At 32.0% G+C, this 15,533-nt stretch overlaps 2 protein-coding genes across 6 annotated transcripts; one reads left to right on the top strand and one right to left on the bottom strand.

Moving 5' to 3' along the window:
• The first annotated feature begins 1,054 nt into the window (after positions 1 to 1,054).
• LOC114421569 (peroxisomal (S)-2-hydroxy-acid oxidase-like) lies at positions 1,055 to 7,082 on the top strand. Of its 5 annotated transcripts, none has more exons than XM_028387553.1 (12): positions 1,055 to 1,165; positions 2,094 to 2,266; positions 2,480 to 2,604; positions 3,664 to 3,710; positions 3,902 to 3,979; positions 5,082 to 5,206; positions 5,295 to 5,361; positions 5,479 to 5,541; positions 5,625 to 5,694; positions 5,793 to 5,893; positions 6,212 to 6,316; positions 6,625 to 7,082. In XM_028387553.1, the coding sequence occupies exons 2-12, from the start codon at positions 2,121 to 2,123 to the stop codon at positions 6,808 to 6,810; spliced, it is 1,113 nt and encodes a 370-aa protein (XP_028243354.1). In that variant the 5' UTR covers positions 1,055 to 1,165; positions 2,094 to 2,120; the 3' UTR covers positions 6,811 to 7,082. The 5 variants fall into 5 exon arrangements, with proteins under 5 accessions (XP_028243354.1, XP_028243357.1, XP_028243355.1 ...); XM_028387556.1 differs by having other exon boundaries at positions 1,068 to 1,165; positions 2,091 to 2,266; positions 6,212 to 6,269; positions 6,625 to 6,762; XM_028387554.1 differs by having other exon boundaries at positions 1,069 to 1,165; positions 2,091 to 2,266; positions 5,527 to 5,541.
• Positions 7,083 to 12,573: 5,491 nt separating this feature from the next.
• LOC114424455 (protein TIFY 5A-like) lies at positions 12,574 to 14,753 on the bottom strand. The gene is made up of 3 exons (XM_028391306.1): positions 14,563 to 14,753; positions 14,272 to 14,407; positions 12,574 to 12,995 (listed from the first exon to the last, which is right to left on the bottom strand). The coding sequence occupies exons 1-3, from the start codon at positions 14,625 to 14,627 to the stop codon at positions 12,744 to 12,746; spliced, it is 453 nt and encodes a 150-aa protein (XP_028247107.1). The 5' UTR covers positions 14,628 to 14,753; the 3' UTR covers positions 12,574 to 12,743.
• Between the last annotated feature and the right edge of the window lie 780 nt (positions 14,754 to 15,533).

Genomic DNA, 15,533 nt, shown 5'->3' with positions numbered 1-15,533 from the left:
ACCCGTGCTATCTACCCTATTAGTGTTTGGAAACATGCTGACAATAGAGAAATCATGTTTGAGATGTTGAAGCTATAATATTATCTTCTGAAAATCACGTCCAAAACGTGTAAAGTCACATACGAAATGTGAAATCAAAAAAATATTTAGCTTCAGTTGAACGCAACAAGAAAACAAACACTCACGAAGCCAAAGAAGTGAAAAAACCAACAAAGAGTGTCATGAGATCTTCCCTATGTCATCCTTCTATATGTGAGTATCGTGATCATGCCATTGTGGATGTGGAAGCAACATTATTCCCGGTGTCATCAAAAGGCATAATGTGTAGGCAATTTGGAGAAGCATTTGAACTGTGTTGGGATGATGCTATTATAAGGACGGACCCAATGGATGATTGGGAATCAGGCCTGGCTTCCTTCAGGGACAAATGTTCAGATTGGTATTAATTATCTTTGGGGATGGAAAGGATCAATGTTTTTATCTGGTCTCTGTTGCATTGCGTGGCTGTTTATAAACAAACGTACGAGAAAAGGGCAATCATGTAATATATGTGCTGCTGAGAAAGAGACAGCTACATCTGTTAAGGGACTGTTCCTTTGCGAAATCTATCTGGAATGTTTTGTTGAACTCACAAAGACATTGGGATTTCTTTGTAATAGATGGATAAGGATGAAGCCTGTAGAGGATTCCAGTGTTTTGATGGCAAAATTCAGTGCTATATACTCTTGAATTGGCATGGCAGAGCAGAGAGGTATTAAAAAGCTGTGTTGAACTGGTTAAGGAAGACTTGAAAATCTACTCACCACTATGCATCTATTCTCAGGAGAGTTAAAGTTTGTGTTCAGAGAAGGGAACTCGGTGCCAGATTGGATGGCTTCATAGGGTCATAGCTTACCTTTGGGATTAGATTCCATGAGCCTCCTGTGATTTTGTAGGGATCAGATCCCAACATAGAGTTTCATTGTAATTGGCTTAAGCCACCCCTTTAAATAAGAAAAATAATACTTATCATTTTGTCACTATGCAATTTCTGTATTATTATTATTTTCCTTGTGTTTCTTTGGCTCTGTTATATGCCTTGTGACTCTTTCACTTTTCTCAACACTTTTTCTTGTTCCTTTTTAGCTTCATCTCGTATTCCTCACCTTGGCACCCCAAGCCAAAGGTTCTCCCTTAGTACCTGATTTTAATTCCGTGTTATTTGCAGTTGTGTATAACATATTTCATCATAAATTCTTATTATTACCCATTGATTATGAACATGATTAACTTTGTTTTGTAGTCTTAGTTTATGGTTCCTTTCATATTTGTACTTGATTATTGCAATTACCTGTTTGCGGTACTGTTTGAGGTTTAAACAATTTGAAAGTTTGGATTTTTAATCTCCTGGTTTGTTTTCCATCATGGGTTTCTTCCGAATTTGATCCTAGCTCACTTAATTTGAAAGGGTGAATTTAAAGTAAAATGACCCCATAAGTTGGGATCTGTTTCCTCTAACGTGAACACTTGCTTTATAGGATAAAGTAAGTAATTTTACTTGTTGAAGAAAATATCACTTGTAGATATTTAACATGTTTGGAAACATATTGAGAATAGAGAAATCACTTTTGAGATGTAGAAACTATAACTATTAGCTTTTTGAAAATCATATCTGAAACATGGAAAATCACATCTGAAACATGAAACTAAACAAGCTAATTATGTGTACATACATAACATATCATGAAAGCGGGGTTTTGATGTGAAAAATTAAGAAGATCATGCTTTCATGTGGTGGGGACTGATGAATCTTTCGTTTGACATGGAATGATAACTCTTTTTCATAATAGACTACTCTTCTGTGGTTGTTAATTGAAATACCATTGATGGACACCAAAAGACTACTTTTTTCTGCTTTTAGTTATCACGTTGACCAAGATTGTGTTTTGACAGGATTCTAACTAGCATGTTTTGTAGTGTTCTGAAATGAGTCAGTGAACTTCAGATATATTCATACTTGCATTTATTGATATTGCATAGCAACTTTGCATTGGAATGGATTTGATATGATTTTATGTTATTTAATTTCTATACTTCAAACTCACTTTCAGCAGATCCTGCGGAAATTGTAAGAAAATCTTATGAAGATGGATATGATAACTAATGTTAACGAGTATGAGGCAATTGCAAAGGAAAAATTGCCAAAGATGGTTTATGATTACTATGCGTCAGGGGCAGAGGATCAGTGGACTTTGAAAGAGAACCAAAATGCATTCTCAAGGATTCTGTAATCTACTTTTCTCAGGAACCAGGACCTTTATTTATTTGTTCGGCCCCGTAGAAACTTTTCATTCAATATCTAAGTTTACCTTTTGATTACTAAGGACACATTAGGATTTCCCTCTGTTATGGGATTGCAACTTATGCTTGCTTTAATTAATTTTCATCTTTTTTATTCTGAAGCCCTTCTCTCAATATCTATTTGGTTTACTTCAAACAGGTTCCGACCGCGCATTCTTGTTGATGTAAGCAAGATAGACTTGACTGCAACTGTATTGGGCTTCAAAATATCAATGCCTATCATGATTGCTCCAACAGCCATGCAAAAGATGGCCCACCCTGAAGGTATGTAATCATACACATTTGTCTGTGTCACATTAAGATATTGCCATTACATTTGGTGCATGTTTGGATTAAAGTTTATAAACCTAAGTCTGAATGAACTTTATTTTGTAAATTGAGTATGCAAAAGCAATTTTTCCTTTACCTCTATTTCAAACTGAGTTTCAAGGCAAAATTAGGATAAAATTCAGTTTTAATTGAATCCAACTGAAAATGAAACAAAAAGTTTTTTCAGTTTTACTTTTTGAGCAGACCTTGAAAGCATCTAAACATAACTTCAGTCTTTTGTTGTTGTTTTATATAACTACTTCATAGTCATAAAGGCAAAAGGCACACAATTATACATTCCCATACCTTGAGGTGGAATGATTATAGGATGAGATATAGAATGCCATAATGTAGCTTCCTAGCATTTAATTGAATTAGAAGGCATCTTGTGGCTCTTTAAAAGAAAGCTTATGGAGTATGTTTATGCTGAAACTGGTATCGGTTTTGTATGCTTTAGTATGCTATGAGCACAAGAACATGAAAGGAGGATTTAAAAGAGGTTTTCTTAATTACAAAGACAGGAGAACATTTCCTTCTCAACAAAAACTGCTGTTATCCTTCCTTAAATAAGATTGCAATCCCATATGAAGCAAATGAGTTTATCTTAAAAATCTCAGTCAATTTCATATAACCGTTTTTGGAGAAAATACCAGCAAGTTAAGTCTGTCTAACTTGTTTTCTAAAATGTTTGCAATAATTGAAGACGATCTCAAGAAACCGATGTTTTCAAATGAAACAGAAAATGGTTTGGGAGCTTCTGGAAATTTTATTTTATTTTTTAGTGTTTTATAGAGTAGAATATTGCACAATGCTTCAATCTTGACGTCGTTTGACTATTGTGGTTGTTATTTCTAGTATAACTACAAATTATCAGAATTAAACATAAACTATGCTGATATTGTTAATGCATAAGTCCCTGATTCTTAATATATTTTTAATTGAAGTTTATTTCTTATTACCACAACAATTGAGAAAAACTTCTGAATTAAAACAAATTATGAAACTTTTGTTCAGGAGAATTAGCTACTGCTAGAGCAGCATCAGCAGCTGGCACAATCATGGTTTGGCTTTTACCATATTTGTCATCCACTTTGGTTTTTTTTTTTTCCAGACAAAAAATATATATATTTCCTTGTATTTTTATCATTTATTTGACTGTAATATAAAATTCTATATGCCTACTGAACTGCATGCATTTGTTGCACTTGATTACTTTCCAACAGATTAGTTTTCATAAGTTTTTTTGTCACAGACACTATCTTCATGGGCTACTTCCAGTGTCGAGGAGGTTGCTTCAACAGGTCCCGACATTCGTTTTTTTCAACTTTATGTGAGTATTTTTTCCTCATTTCTTTTTCCACAGCTCTCTTTTCTGTGATGTGTGTTATAAGTCTCCCCCTTGAATACAATAAGATTTTCAAGCAACTTAGTATAAAACAGGAAATCACTTTTATGAATTGTCAATTTATGTTTTTTTGGTTGAACTTTTATCAATGCTTTAATGAGTTTCGCAAATTAAGGCTTCATTCCTGCATACTGCCACTGGGCAATGTATTACTTGCATTTTGATAGCAATACTACAGCAGCACTAGGCATGATAACAGCAACAACATGATGCCCAATAGCAGGCCCAAAAGATCCACTAGGAAGCCCACCTGTTTCAGTGATTACGGACAACAATGGATAGGCACTGCATCCATTCTGTTGTTTCCATTAGTGCTTATCCACTAATTCTGTTACTGCAAAATATCTCCACTCTGTTATAACCGTAAGATAGGAATTCTGTTACTAGTGTTAGCACAGCAGGACAACGATTGGCCTTAGCCTTGCGCTTAAGTTCCAGTATAAATGTAAGAGAAATTATCCAGTACTTATCTTAGTGTAGTTTAGCATAGCTAGCATAGTTAGGTTCCTAACACTTTTTGTTTCCAGTGTTTTTTGCTAGAAAAGATCTTAATAGTTTCACGAATAATTTCTTTTCCTTGCTCTGTAATTTCCACCACACTTCCTTTAATAACAAAATGTTATTCTCTTGGTTTCAATTATGCAAGCACTTGTTAGGATATAAGAAGGAAAAGTTAGTTAAGATGGTTAGACTATTAATGAGTTAGTTAGTTAGTGAGTTAGAGGGGTTGATCAGATAGATATAAGGGAAGAAGGATAGGAGAGAGAGGAGATTTGTTTTCATTGTAAATTGAGCATTAAGTCTTTGTGAAAGGAGAAATCCTTTGTGAAGGGAAAACAAAACCCTTGGAAGATAGTTTTTTCTCCTATATTCTGTTCTTTTCTTACAATTCAGTAAAGTTCTTTATTTTCTTTCTCATTTCAATTCTTGGTTCCTAACAGCACTAATATGAATATCTCCTCTTATCCAAAATTCTCAACAATCTTGTGTTAATACCTAATATGTTACTGTTCTTTTCTTCTCTCAGGTGTTTAAAGATAGAAATGTGGCTGCTCAGCTCGTGAGAAGAGCTGAAAGAGCTGGTTTTAAGGCGATTGCCCTTACTGTGGACACTCCAATTCTTGGTCGTAGGGAGGCTGACATCAAAAACAGGTTGGCACTTGGCAACCATTTTGAAATTTCAATGGAAAGTCTTTTCTAAAACTTTACATTGGTCATTGTTTGATGGGGTATTTTACAGATTTGCATTGCCATCACACCTGGTATTGAAGAATTTTGAAGGATTGGATCTTAGAAAACTGGACAAGGTGTGTGATTACATAGCTACTTTCAATTATTGTTATGAAATTTTGAAAACAGATGGCTTTATCCATTATTGGTCATCTTCTTGTTGTTGTTATTTTCTGTTTGGGATTACATTCCAGACTAGTGACTCTAATGTTGCCTCCTATGTTGCTGGACCATTTGATCAGTCATTCAACTGGAAGGTGATATAGATATTTGACATATACAATTTTCTAATATGTTGCACTGAATGTGGAAAGTAATACTATGGTAAATCTGGTTTCAGGATATCCAATGGCTCCAAACAATCACTTCATTGCCAATTTTATTAAAGGGTGTACTTACAGCTGAAGATAGTAAGCCTATCAAACAGATGCACTTTATTCCTTCCTTCTCCATTTTATCTTTATTGGGATTGTTTTCTGAATCATGACTCCAATCCCATATAATGTAGCAAGGATAGCCGTACAAGCTGGAGTTGCTGGAATCATTGTTTCCAATCATGGAGCTCGCCAACTTGACTATGTCCCTGCTACTATTATGGCTTTGGAAGAGGTACTAGATCCTAATCATTTCTGGTGTGTTTTAACTAATTGAAATAAAAATGAACCACTTCCATGCTATAATTGTCGATAGTAGAACTTAAGTCTTGCCCATTCTTTGTTTGATTTTTTAGCTAATCATGCATTGTGCATCAAAACTTTAAAGCTGTTATATTTGAATCATTATAAATATCTTTTTTTTGCCTGTTTCCTTACTTGTAATCATCCCATTTTTCATCTTTTTATTTTAAATTTCTTGGTCCTATTGAAGAATAATGTTACTTTTCAATTCATTAACATGTTGGAAATATTGGTTGCTTGAATTGACTAGGTAGTTAAAGCTGCACAAGGAAGGATTCCAGTTTTTCTGGATGGTGGAATTCGTAGAGGTACAGATGTTTTTAAAGCACTAGCTCTTGGAGCAGCTGGTGTATTCGTAAGTACACTAAAGTTTGATCACACCATCATAGAAAATTAATTAAACTGTTGAATGCTTTCTTGCGATACTGAATCAAAGCATATATGCATCATAGAGGTGCAGTTTCTAAGTTCCACGGTGCATATGATCCTGATCTAAGAAATTTCCTTAGAATATGGATTTCCCAAAAATGCTAAGGAAACTTATGGAATATGCTTTCTATTTCATTGTTTTCTAGTGTTTCATTAGATGCAGATGATCTAAAATAATCTAGCTAACCCCACATTCCTGCTATTTATATCTTTGCCTTTCATCTCAAATTTCAGATTGGTAGACCAGTGCTGTTTTCATTGGCTGCTGATGGTGAGGCTGGTGTGAGAAAAGTACTTCAAATGCTTCGTGATGAGTTTGAACTAACTATGGCTCTAAGCGGTTGCCGTTCACTCAAGGAGATAACTCGTGACCATGTTGTCACAGAGTGGGATCGCCCAAGATTTGCTCCTAAGTTATGAAATGACAGGAGTAGGACTCCACCTTCATAGGAATTTTAGAATAACCTTTGATCTTATTTCATGATTCAATGGAGAACTTTGTTGTTACAATGAGCCTTAATGCATTAGTTATTGGTAATTGCTACTTCTTTCCTTTCACTCTACAGAATAAGTTTATATCTGTGGGCTCAATTAATTCATTGCACTTGGTGGATTTGGTAAACTATAGAAACATAATTGCCAACAAAATGTACTTTTTTTCTTAAGAAAAGCTTAAGTTTTATGATCATGTATCTCCATTTAGGTGCGACAATTTTGATTTGATTAGTTGCTTGATGTCGTTGGATTGAAAATGTCCCCAAGACCATGTAAAAGATGTGATGGTTATCATGGGATGGAGAACAATACACATCACATTTCGAACAAAAGATACATAGGACCACAAGACATTCATGGCTAAGGTCACCCTCTTAAAATGTTTGGTACACTGCTCTTGACCAAGTGAGATGAACTGACCTTATCACCTATTTTGTCTTTAACCCAAGCTATTTGCCACATTCTCTTTTTTGCCTTACACAGAAAATTGCATCCTCTTAAATAACTTGATGTCCCCTTACTTAAATAGCCTTACTCATAAATAGCTAAAAGGAACCTACCACACTCAAAAGGCGACTTGTCATTGCTTTAATTTCTAACCCCCAAAGAAACCCATTGATCGCATCATCTACAAGACAATACTTTTTCTTTCAATTCCCCCCCCCCCCCCCCCCCCCACACACACTTTTTGACTCTAAACCACTGTAAATGCAAACCATGAGACTTTACAAAGCTAGGAGCCAACCATGAACAAAATCCATGATGAACACATGGACCTTCTTAAAAAGAAAATACCCACAACATATTGTGCTTGATACAACGTCATGTACATGAATTAAGATACAACGTCGACAAGCACCACTTTCATTTGCATGGGATATAGTGTCTTCTTTGAACAAAAATAAGCCAAATTATTGGTGCTTGCCGACGAATCAAGTATATGGCACCACTTTTTCAGAGCTAGTTTCGACAAGTGCCTAACTCTATACGTTGAAGATGGACTGGAAGGTGTATACCCAAAACCTTTGCAACTTTATCTATTTTTTTAGAATATATTCTACAAGTAGAGAAGAAATTTTTAATTTTAAATAAATGATATGTCTAGAATCCATAAAAATTAAGTTAAACAACACATGCTAGTTGCAATTGTACCTTTATAGTTATTTTAAAGAATGCTGAACATTAAGTGATACACAAACTGTAGCACTTAGCCCCTGAGATGAAGATCATTGTACTCCAGTTTCCGACTTCAACATGAGAATTTGGAAGGTTGATATAAATCTTATGAACATATAAGTTTTCAGCCTAATGAAGCAATGCATGCAGATTGCAGATCAAGGGGTTAAATTCGTTTCTGTTTTTGTTTTTCCTTTCCTTTTTGTTACATAGGACATAGAACTTTCAGACCATGGAAAAGGAGAAGCAAAGAAGGGATCAAAGTTATAACAACTCAAGACAAATGGATCGGAGCAAACAGAATTTCAATTACACCGAATTCAAAAAGGAATGCAACCTCAGTTTTAATCTCGTGTTTTTTTTACATGGGAGCAATCCTACTTGAACTCGAACTAAATAAGATTATTATAGATAACATAACTTTTCTTTTAAGTATTTAATTATCACAGTTGTACATATACCGAAGACTCAAACTCAATATCAATGATCGAACTGGCACAATTTTGTATCAGTTGATTTTAATCTCAGTTTATTCCTAATCCTCTTTGTTTTTATCTGATACTGGTATTCAGGTTTAACATCGAAGAGCTTATAATTAATATATTGTAGTTGTAGCTTATATTACTGACGAATCTGGCGATATTGTTCAATCCTGATGAGTAATGAAAGCAAAGAATATATATACAACAAATGATAGGTAATTCAGTTCCTCGATCAAATGCTATCCTCTTATTCTCAAGTAAGTCAAGAGTTGTGTTTCATCTGCAACCATGGTTCCCAAACGTCATTTTCAAGAAATGTGTCACTGTCACTTTGAAATAGAACCAACAACACGTACAAGATTCCATGTTAAAGGTTCACGAAAAATATACCCCTATTCATTGGTTGGCTTATGGATTTGGGGTTAGTGACACTGACACAATGATGCGATACAGTGCAATATTGAAAACGTTTTACTTGAGTGTGTCACAAATCACGGTGTCTTTTTCAATGGGTTTAGTGAAATTCATACATTTTAAATTTGATGTGTATGGTGGAATGGGCAGAAGAAAATACCCACAACATGGACATGGATTGTCTGCTGTCACAGCATTGACTGCATGTAATCCTCACCATTAAATATTTAAATAAAATATAAGTGAAAAAATCTGGTCCTTTCGATTGTGACTGCAGGATCCAAGGCAATCCGGGCCCCCCGGCCCACAACATAGCCAAAGATAAAAAAAAAAAAAAAACCAACAAAGAGTGTCACGCGCGAGATTCTCTCCATTTGTATGTCCATTTTCACATGCCTCAGAAGTTCACAATTCCACGATCTATTTCCTCATTATCTATGATAAATAATTTTCCTTTAAATCCATCCCGAAACAATGAGCCAACCTTATCAAGCATGCATGGTTGAGTAACTTAGGAGTTACGAAGACCGCAGCAAGTTTTTTTTTTTAATATATATATATACATATATATTTTGGTAAAAACTTCATCTGTCAATGACAGACTGTCATGCTCCAAGCAAAGCTTTTTTCTTTCTGTGATTTAGGTAAGAGAAAGCATATATTTGCATTGTTGCATGGGATAGGGTCAAAAGAATGCTGAACATTAAATGATGGTAGTTGCACCATTACTAGTTACAAACTAACAAAACTTTTTTTTTAATTTCTATCAGCATTTAACACAACTGTATTCAAAACTTAAATTTGAAACTATTCCTAGTTATACCGAAATATCAGTATCTGTTGGCTTGTGCTTTATTCTCGGTTTATTCAAAATCTTCTTTCCAAACAAAATTATAAATTTGGTTTCTTATTTGTCTCATAATTTGATTTTTTTTTCCTCCTATAATTTCATTTACGAATTTAATATTCCAATTTTTTTAATCCCGTTATTTCAATCAGTTCCAAAATTTGACATTAACTATTAATTGTTTATCTGGATTGTCATGTGTTGTATTTTTATTGAACATTGACCGTTACGTGTCACGATTTTATTAAAGGTTGTTGTTGTTAATTAAGTGCATGAAATTTAACGTTTCATAAATATGTGACACGTGACGATCAACGTCTAATAAAAATATGACATGTGGTGATCAACAGTAAAAATAACAAGATTGAAAAAATAAAACAAGAAACTAAATTTGTGAATTAAATTATAGACACCAAATTTATAATTCTAAAATAGGAGACTAAATTTATAACTTTATCATATTTAATATTGAAAGTATTCAGGTTGAACAAGGATGAAGAGCCTATAAATATATATCCTAGTTTATATCTAGCCATATTATTCAATCCTAATGAGCAAAGATTAATTAATGAAAGGTAAGCATATATAAGTACAAACAATTAAGGGATAGGTATGTAGTTCAGTTCCTCGAATGTTATACAAGGTAGTACGTCAAATTAAAGTTGCGTTTCATGTCGGAATCATGGTTCCTAATTCCAAAACGACATTTTCAAGAAGAATGGACACTGACATTTAATTTTAAAGATGTAGCAGCACGGTGCAATTTTAAAAACGTTTTTATTCTTGCAGTGTGATTACAAAGGTTCAGCAAGTCTTTCGCCGACACTTCTTAATTGCTTTCTAAGTTTCCTTATTAAAAGGATTATATTAGTTATACAATTTTTTTTATCTAAATTTCTTATATATCGACCATCTTATTATACATTTTTCTGTTTTTTAATCTCTATTTTTATTTCTTTTTATTCTATAAAATATATGAAAAATTGTACAAATTCATAAAAGTCACGAATCATGGTATCCCTTTTTATAATAAAATTATGGAAAAAAATATTAGCGAATACCTTGAAGCAAGCAATAAAAAAATCCAAAAATATTTTTTATATAAAAAAAATATAACATGTAATATTATGAATATACCTTTGTTACAACTGTACACTAAAAAATATAATGATAATCAACATTTTTCACAAATAAAATTACAACAACAAAATTTACATCGTAGAAAAAATAATAACAAACACATGAATTTAACATAATTCGACACATCTTGCATATGTCTATCGAACCGCGTCTCAAAAATATTTTCCTATCACAAAAATAATTACAAAATTGCAACTCATCCTAAATAGTGTATCACTCAATCCGAGTATCTCATCCAATAGTTACAAAAAATTATAACACTTTTGCATAAAGATACTTTTCTCTCAATAATATGACTTTATTTTACAATCTCTCTTCTCATACACTCTCTTGTGTTGTTTCTCCAATAATTCTCTTCTTTATTTATAGTAAAAATTGTCAACAACTATAATAAATAAATTTTCTTAAAAGTTGAAACAAAAACAACTTTCAATGCATGCATTCAAATAAATTTTATCTAGTAAAATTTAATATTTCACTTTGTATTTAAATCACCTAAATCTTAGTGATAAAAAAAAATTTAATTCCCACTATACATTAAATACACTTTATCTTTTAACTTGAAATTCTAAAAAGATTTTAAACTCAAAATTATCAACTCATTTAAATTACTTTTTTTTTGTGTTTCGCCAAACTACAGATAAAAGAAACAAGAAAGGTATATATCCGTTCAAAAGAGAGAGTAGTGGGATGAAAAGAATTGATCATAAGAAAATGATAGGAAAGGAAAGAAAAGGGATTAGGAAAATAGTAAAAGAATAAATACTAACTTCTAATATGTCTATTTTTAAGTGAATAGAAAAAATAACTTACTTATAAATTATTCTTTTATAAATAACATATATATTTTTAGTATGTATTCTTTTAAATTTTTAAACCATAAATAAGATTTAACAGGTCAGTAAACTGTGAACATTCACATGAGTAATGCTAAATCCTCCTAAATGTGAACACCGCTAAGAATTGTTAAAATTATTCTGTGAGCTTTAGGCAAACAGGCAATGCAAATATCGATCACTTTGAATTTATAAATTAAAGAATAAACAAAAAATAATCACTTTAATTATTTTTCTAATTATTAGTAGACACGCGAACACACCCACACATACATCCACCAAACATGTACATGCGCATGTGTGCGCTCACAAACATGAGAAATTAACTTATTCTAAATTTATTTATTTATGCTTAAATTAAGCTTTATATAAACAATAAATTTCTTTGATTTGAAATTCGAGTTAAATAAATCAATTATACAAAATTTTATATAATTTATAAATTATTTCATATTTTCATTAATTAATTTTATTTTAAACATATAATATATTTTTCAAAATATATAAAAAAAATATCAGCTATAAGACTATATATAACTATAAATATTCAATTTATTCAAAAAAAATTAACATATATATAAATTACATATTTTAACAGTTAATTTTATCAAATTTTACATTAAAAATATATATATATATAACACTTATGTAAAAATATATATAAATTACATGTTTTAAGAATTCATCGGATTGAAGTGTACTATTTTTTGGTATAGATAAACTAGATTAAAAACTTTTTTGTCATTTGGAAAAAGTCAATTAGCTAAATCTTGAACTCCAAAAAAACAGTATATATACACATACACACACTAAGAAACCATACATTATTAACGAAGAAATTGTATGAGTTTCATAACCGCACTTAATTAATTTACAAGCCCAACTGTGTTGGGGAAAAAGGGATTTCATTCATCATAGATAGTATAGTCTTGCAACAAGGTAGCCAACAACCAACCCAAATTTTCATTTGTTTTCCCTTGATGATTTTGATAATTTAACATTAATTAGCTCGTGATGGTATGGGGATGTTTCTTGGACACGATTCTTTCTCTTCTGGAGAAACCTCTGCAGTGATCTTTTCATGGAAAGTCCAGTGCCGGGGCTATACATGTTATGAGGTGATTGCAGTAATATTGGTGAAGATGGTTCTGACCCCGTTGGTGTCATCACTCTTTTCTCCATCTCTTTATTTGCTAGCATTAATATGGATCTGGCCTGCATGCAATACACATGACCCCACTCTTTAGAACTCTTTTTCATAATCCAAATAATTGACCTCAGGACTCCTGCACCATGTGAATATTCTGCGCCTAAAATTATCGACTCATTTATTATTTTTCTTTATTCAGTAGTAGTAGTATTATGAAATAAGGTGACTCGATAAAAAGAAAACCTCTCGAGAAAAACATGCACCAAATTAAAGGCAAAAGTGTCGATAGGTTCCACTGTTGTGTCCAAATTTTTTAGGTCTAATAATGAGTCTTTGCTTTTATACCCCGAAACTTCTTGGAAACCCAATTCTAACTAAGCAGTCAAATAGTCATAAATACGACCTTCAACCTTTTATATCTTTCGTTTGTCTTGTACTGGTTTATCACCAACTTGTCTGCAAGACTTTTCCCTAAATAAATATCTTTATTCTCTCTCAGGGTATAGTCAAATATTATATTTTATTACTTACTCATCTCATTATAACTCACTATCTGACAAATTATATAATTAACCACAGTCACTGTGGGCACCTCTTTATTTGTAAGAACTTATTAATATTTTTTTATTTTTCTATCTCTCTTTTTATCACATTATATACTTATATATTTCTCTTTCTCCCTGGTTATTAATTAGCACTTGAGTGTCCAAGTATAGTTTTCCTAATTATTTACCCCATGAATGTTCAGTTTAACAAAAATGTTATGCAGTAATGGATAGCTGCTTCTTTGTTATAATAAAATACGTAGAATACTATACCATTAAAATTATAGACAAAATAAAATAGATATTTAATTATATTTTTCCATTGATGATAGTAGATAAAAAAATACACTTATATAAAGGTGTCAACAACTGAATAATGATCATACAAGTATCATCTAGCAAATTTTAAGGAATTAAAAGTAAATAAAATTAAAAGATATCATAATATATTCTACTATACTATATCTAGCTTAATTCAACAAGGTCCTTTTACCGTTTAAGCTTCAAGGTGTTTTTTACCATCCTAGACTAGCTATCTTAACAACACCCAATAAATGTAAACATCTTATCCAAACTCTTCATTTCTTTCTCTTTTTTTTTTTTTTCAAATCACATTAACAATCATATCAATTATTTGTCTTCTACCTCTTCTTATTTTTTCCCAGGTGTCTACACCACCAAATCAAAGATTATATATTTTCCAAAAAATATAGAGAAAGAGATTACTTAATTAAATGGAAAAATAAAGAAATAAATAAAGAACAGTGATAAACAAAAGGAGCATATATGTATATACCTGAAGCTCTGTGACATCTGAAACTGAAATCTTGCCATCATAGAAAATGGTCAGCGGATGTTGTGGTTGTGGTTGCTGTTGCTGTTGATGGTGGGCGACCTGTTGTTGGGGTCTCTCACTAACTTCTGCTTCCATCCTTCCATTCAAACACACAAAAGAAATTAAAAACTCAGAAACCATGAATTAATCCAAAGTACAAGCTTGTGCAAATTAATATATAGACAAATATATCAAAACTCATCACAAAGTAAAACCTTAATTAAAAAGAGAAGAGAGAGAAAACCAGCTTACATGGGGCGAAGATCGGAGAGGGAAGGAGGGAAAAGGCGAAGCTCCAAGTTGCAATTCTTCCTCATCTTCTATATTCTTTGAGTAAAGATTGAACTGTGATGAAGAGAAAAAGTAAAGATAACGTGTATACAAATACCACATATAGAAAAAAAAAAGATATGGAGGATGGTAGATGTATATATATATATATACATATATATATATATATATATGATTGAAGAATTTGGAAAGCACTGGTATACAGTGTTAGTTGTAGGCAGCGAAAGCAAAAGCACGTTAGAGTTGTAATATTTGGTGGGGGGGGGGGGGGTTTATTATTAAATTCAATTTGAGCACATGTTTCACGGTTTTTAATATTTGTGACAGAAGGCGACGGCGTGATGAGTGACGAATGAATGTGTTGATGATGGCATTGCTGCGTGCGGTGCGGTGCGGTGCGGTGGGCAACACCCCTGACGTTGTTTGTCACTCTTGCTTGCCAATGAAACGACACGTGCTTTGCGCCAAACCATTCATTCATCAAATATATTTTTTTTTATTTTTAACTACTACTAATTTTATAAATAATTGTCACTTTTTTAAGTCTTTTTCTTTTAACATTATAATATACTGGTAATAAATAAGATCTTAAGGATAAAGATGCGAAATATATAAAAAAAAAAAGAGAATCAAATACTTTAAACTATTGTTAATTTGATACTCCGTACGTATGATGTGAATCATGTGATATATTATAATACGAGTTTCATTCTGGTTACATTCAATCTAAAAAAATTATAATTTTAATTCATGAGAAATTATGCTGATAAGAATTTTAAAGTAATTATTTACTTTAAAAGTTGGAAAAATTATAAGTAATTATATACTTTTTTATACTATTGGTGTATTTAAATTAAAATTCTATAATATAATATAATATAAAAATTAAGAATATAAGAGTCATGCATTATTAGTGTAAGTGTTTTACTATT

This window comes from Glycine soja, chromosome 8 (assembly GCF_004193775.1).
Source record: "Glycine soja cultivar W05 chromosome 8, ASM419377v2, whole genome shotgun sequence".
Lineage (NCBI taxonomy): Eukaryota > Viridiplantae > Streptophyta > Magnoliopsida > Fabales > Fabaceae > Glycine > Glycine soja.
This window is presented reverse-complemented; position numbering and strand designations above follow the sequence as displayed.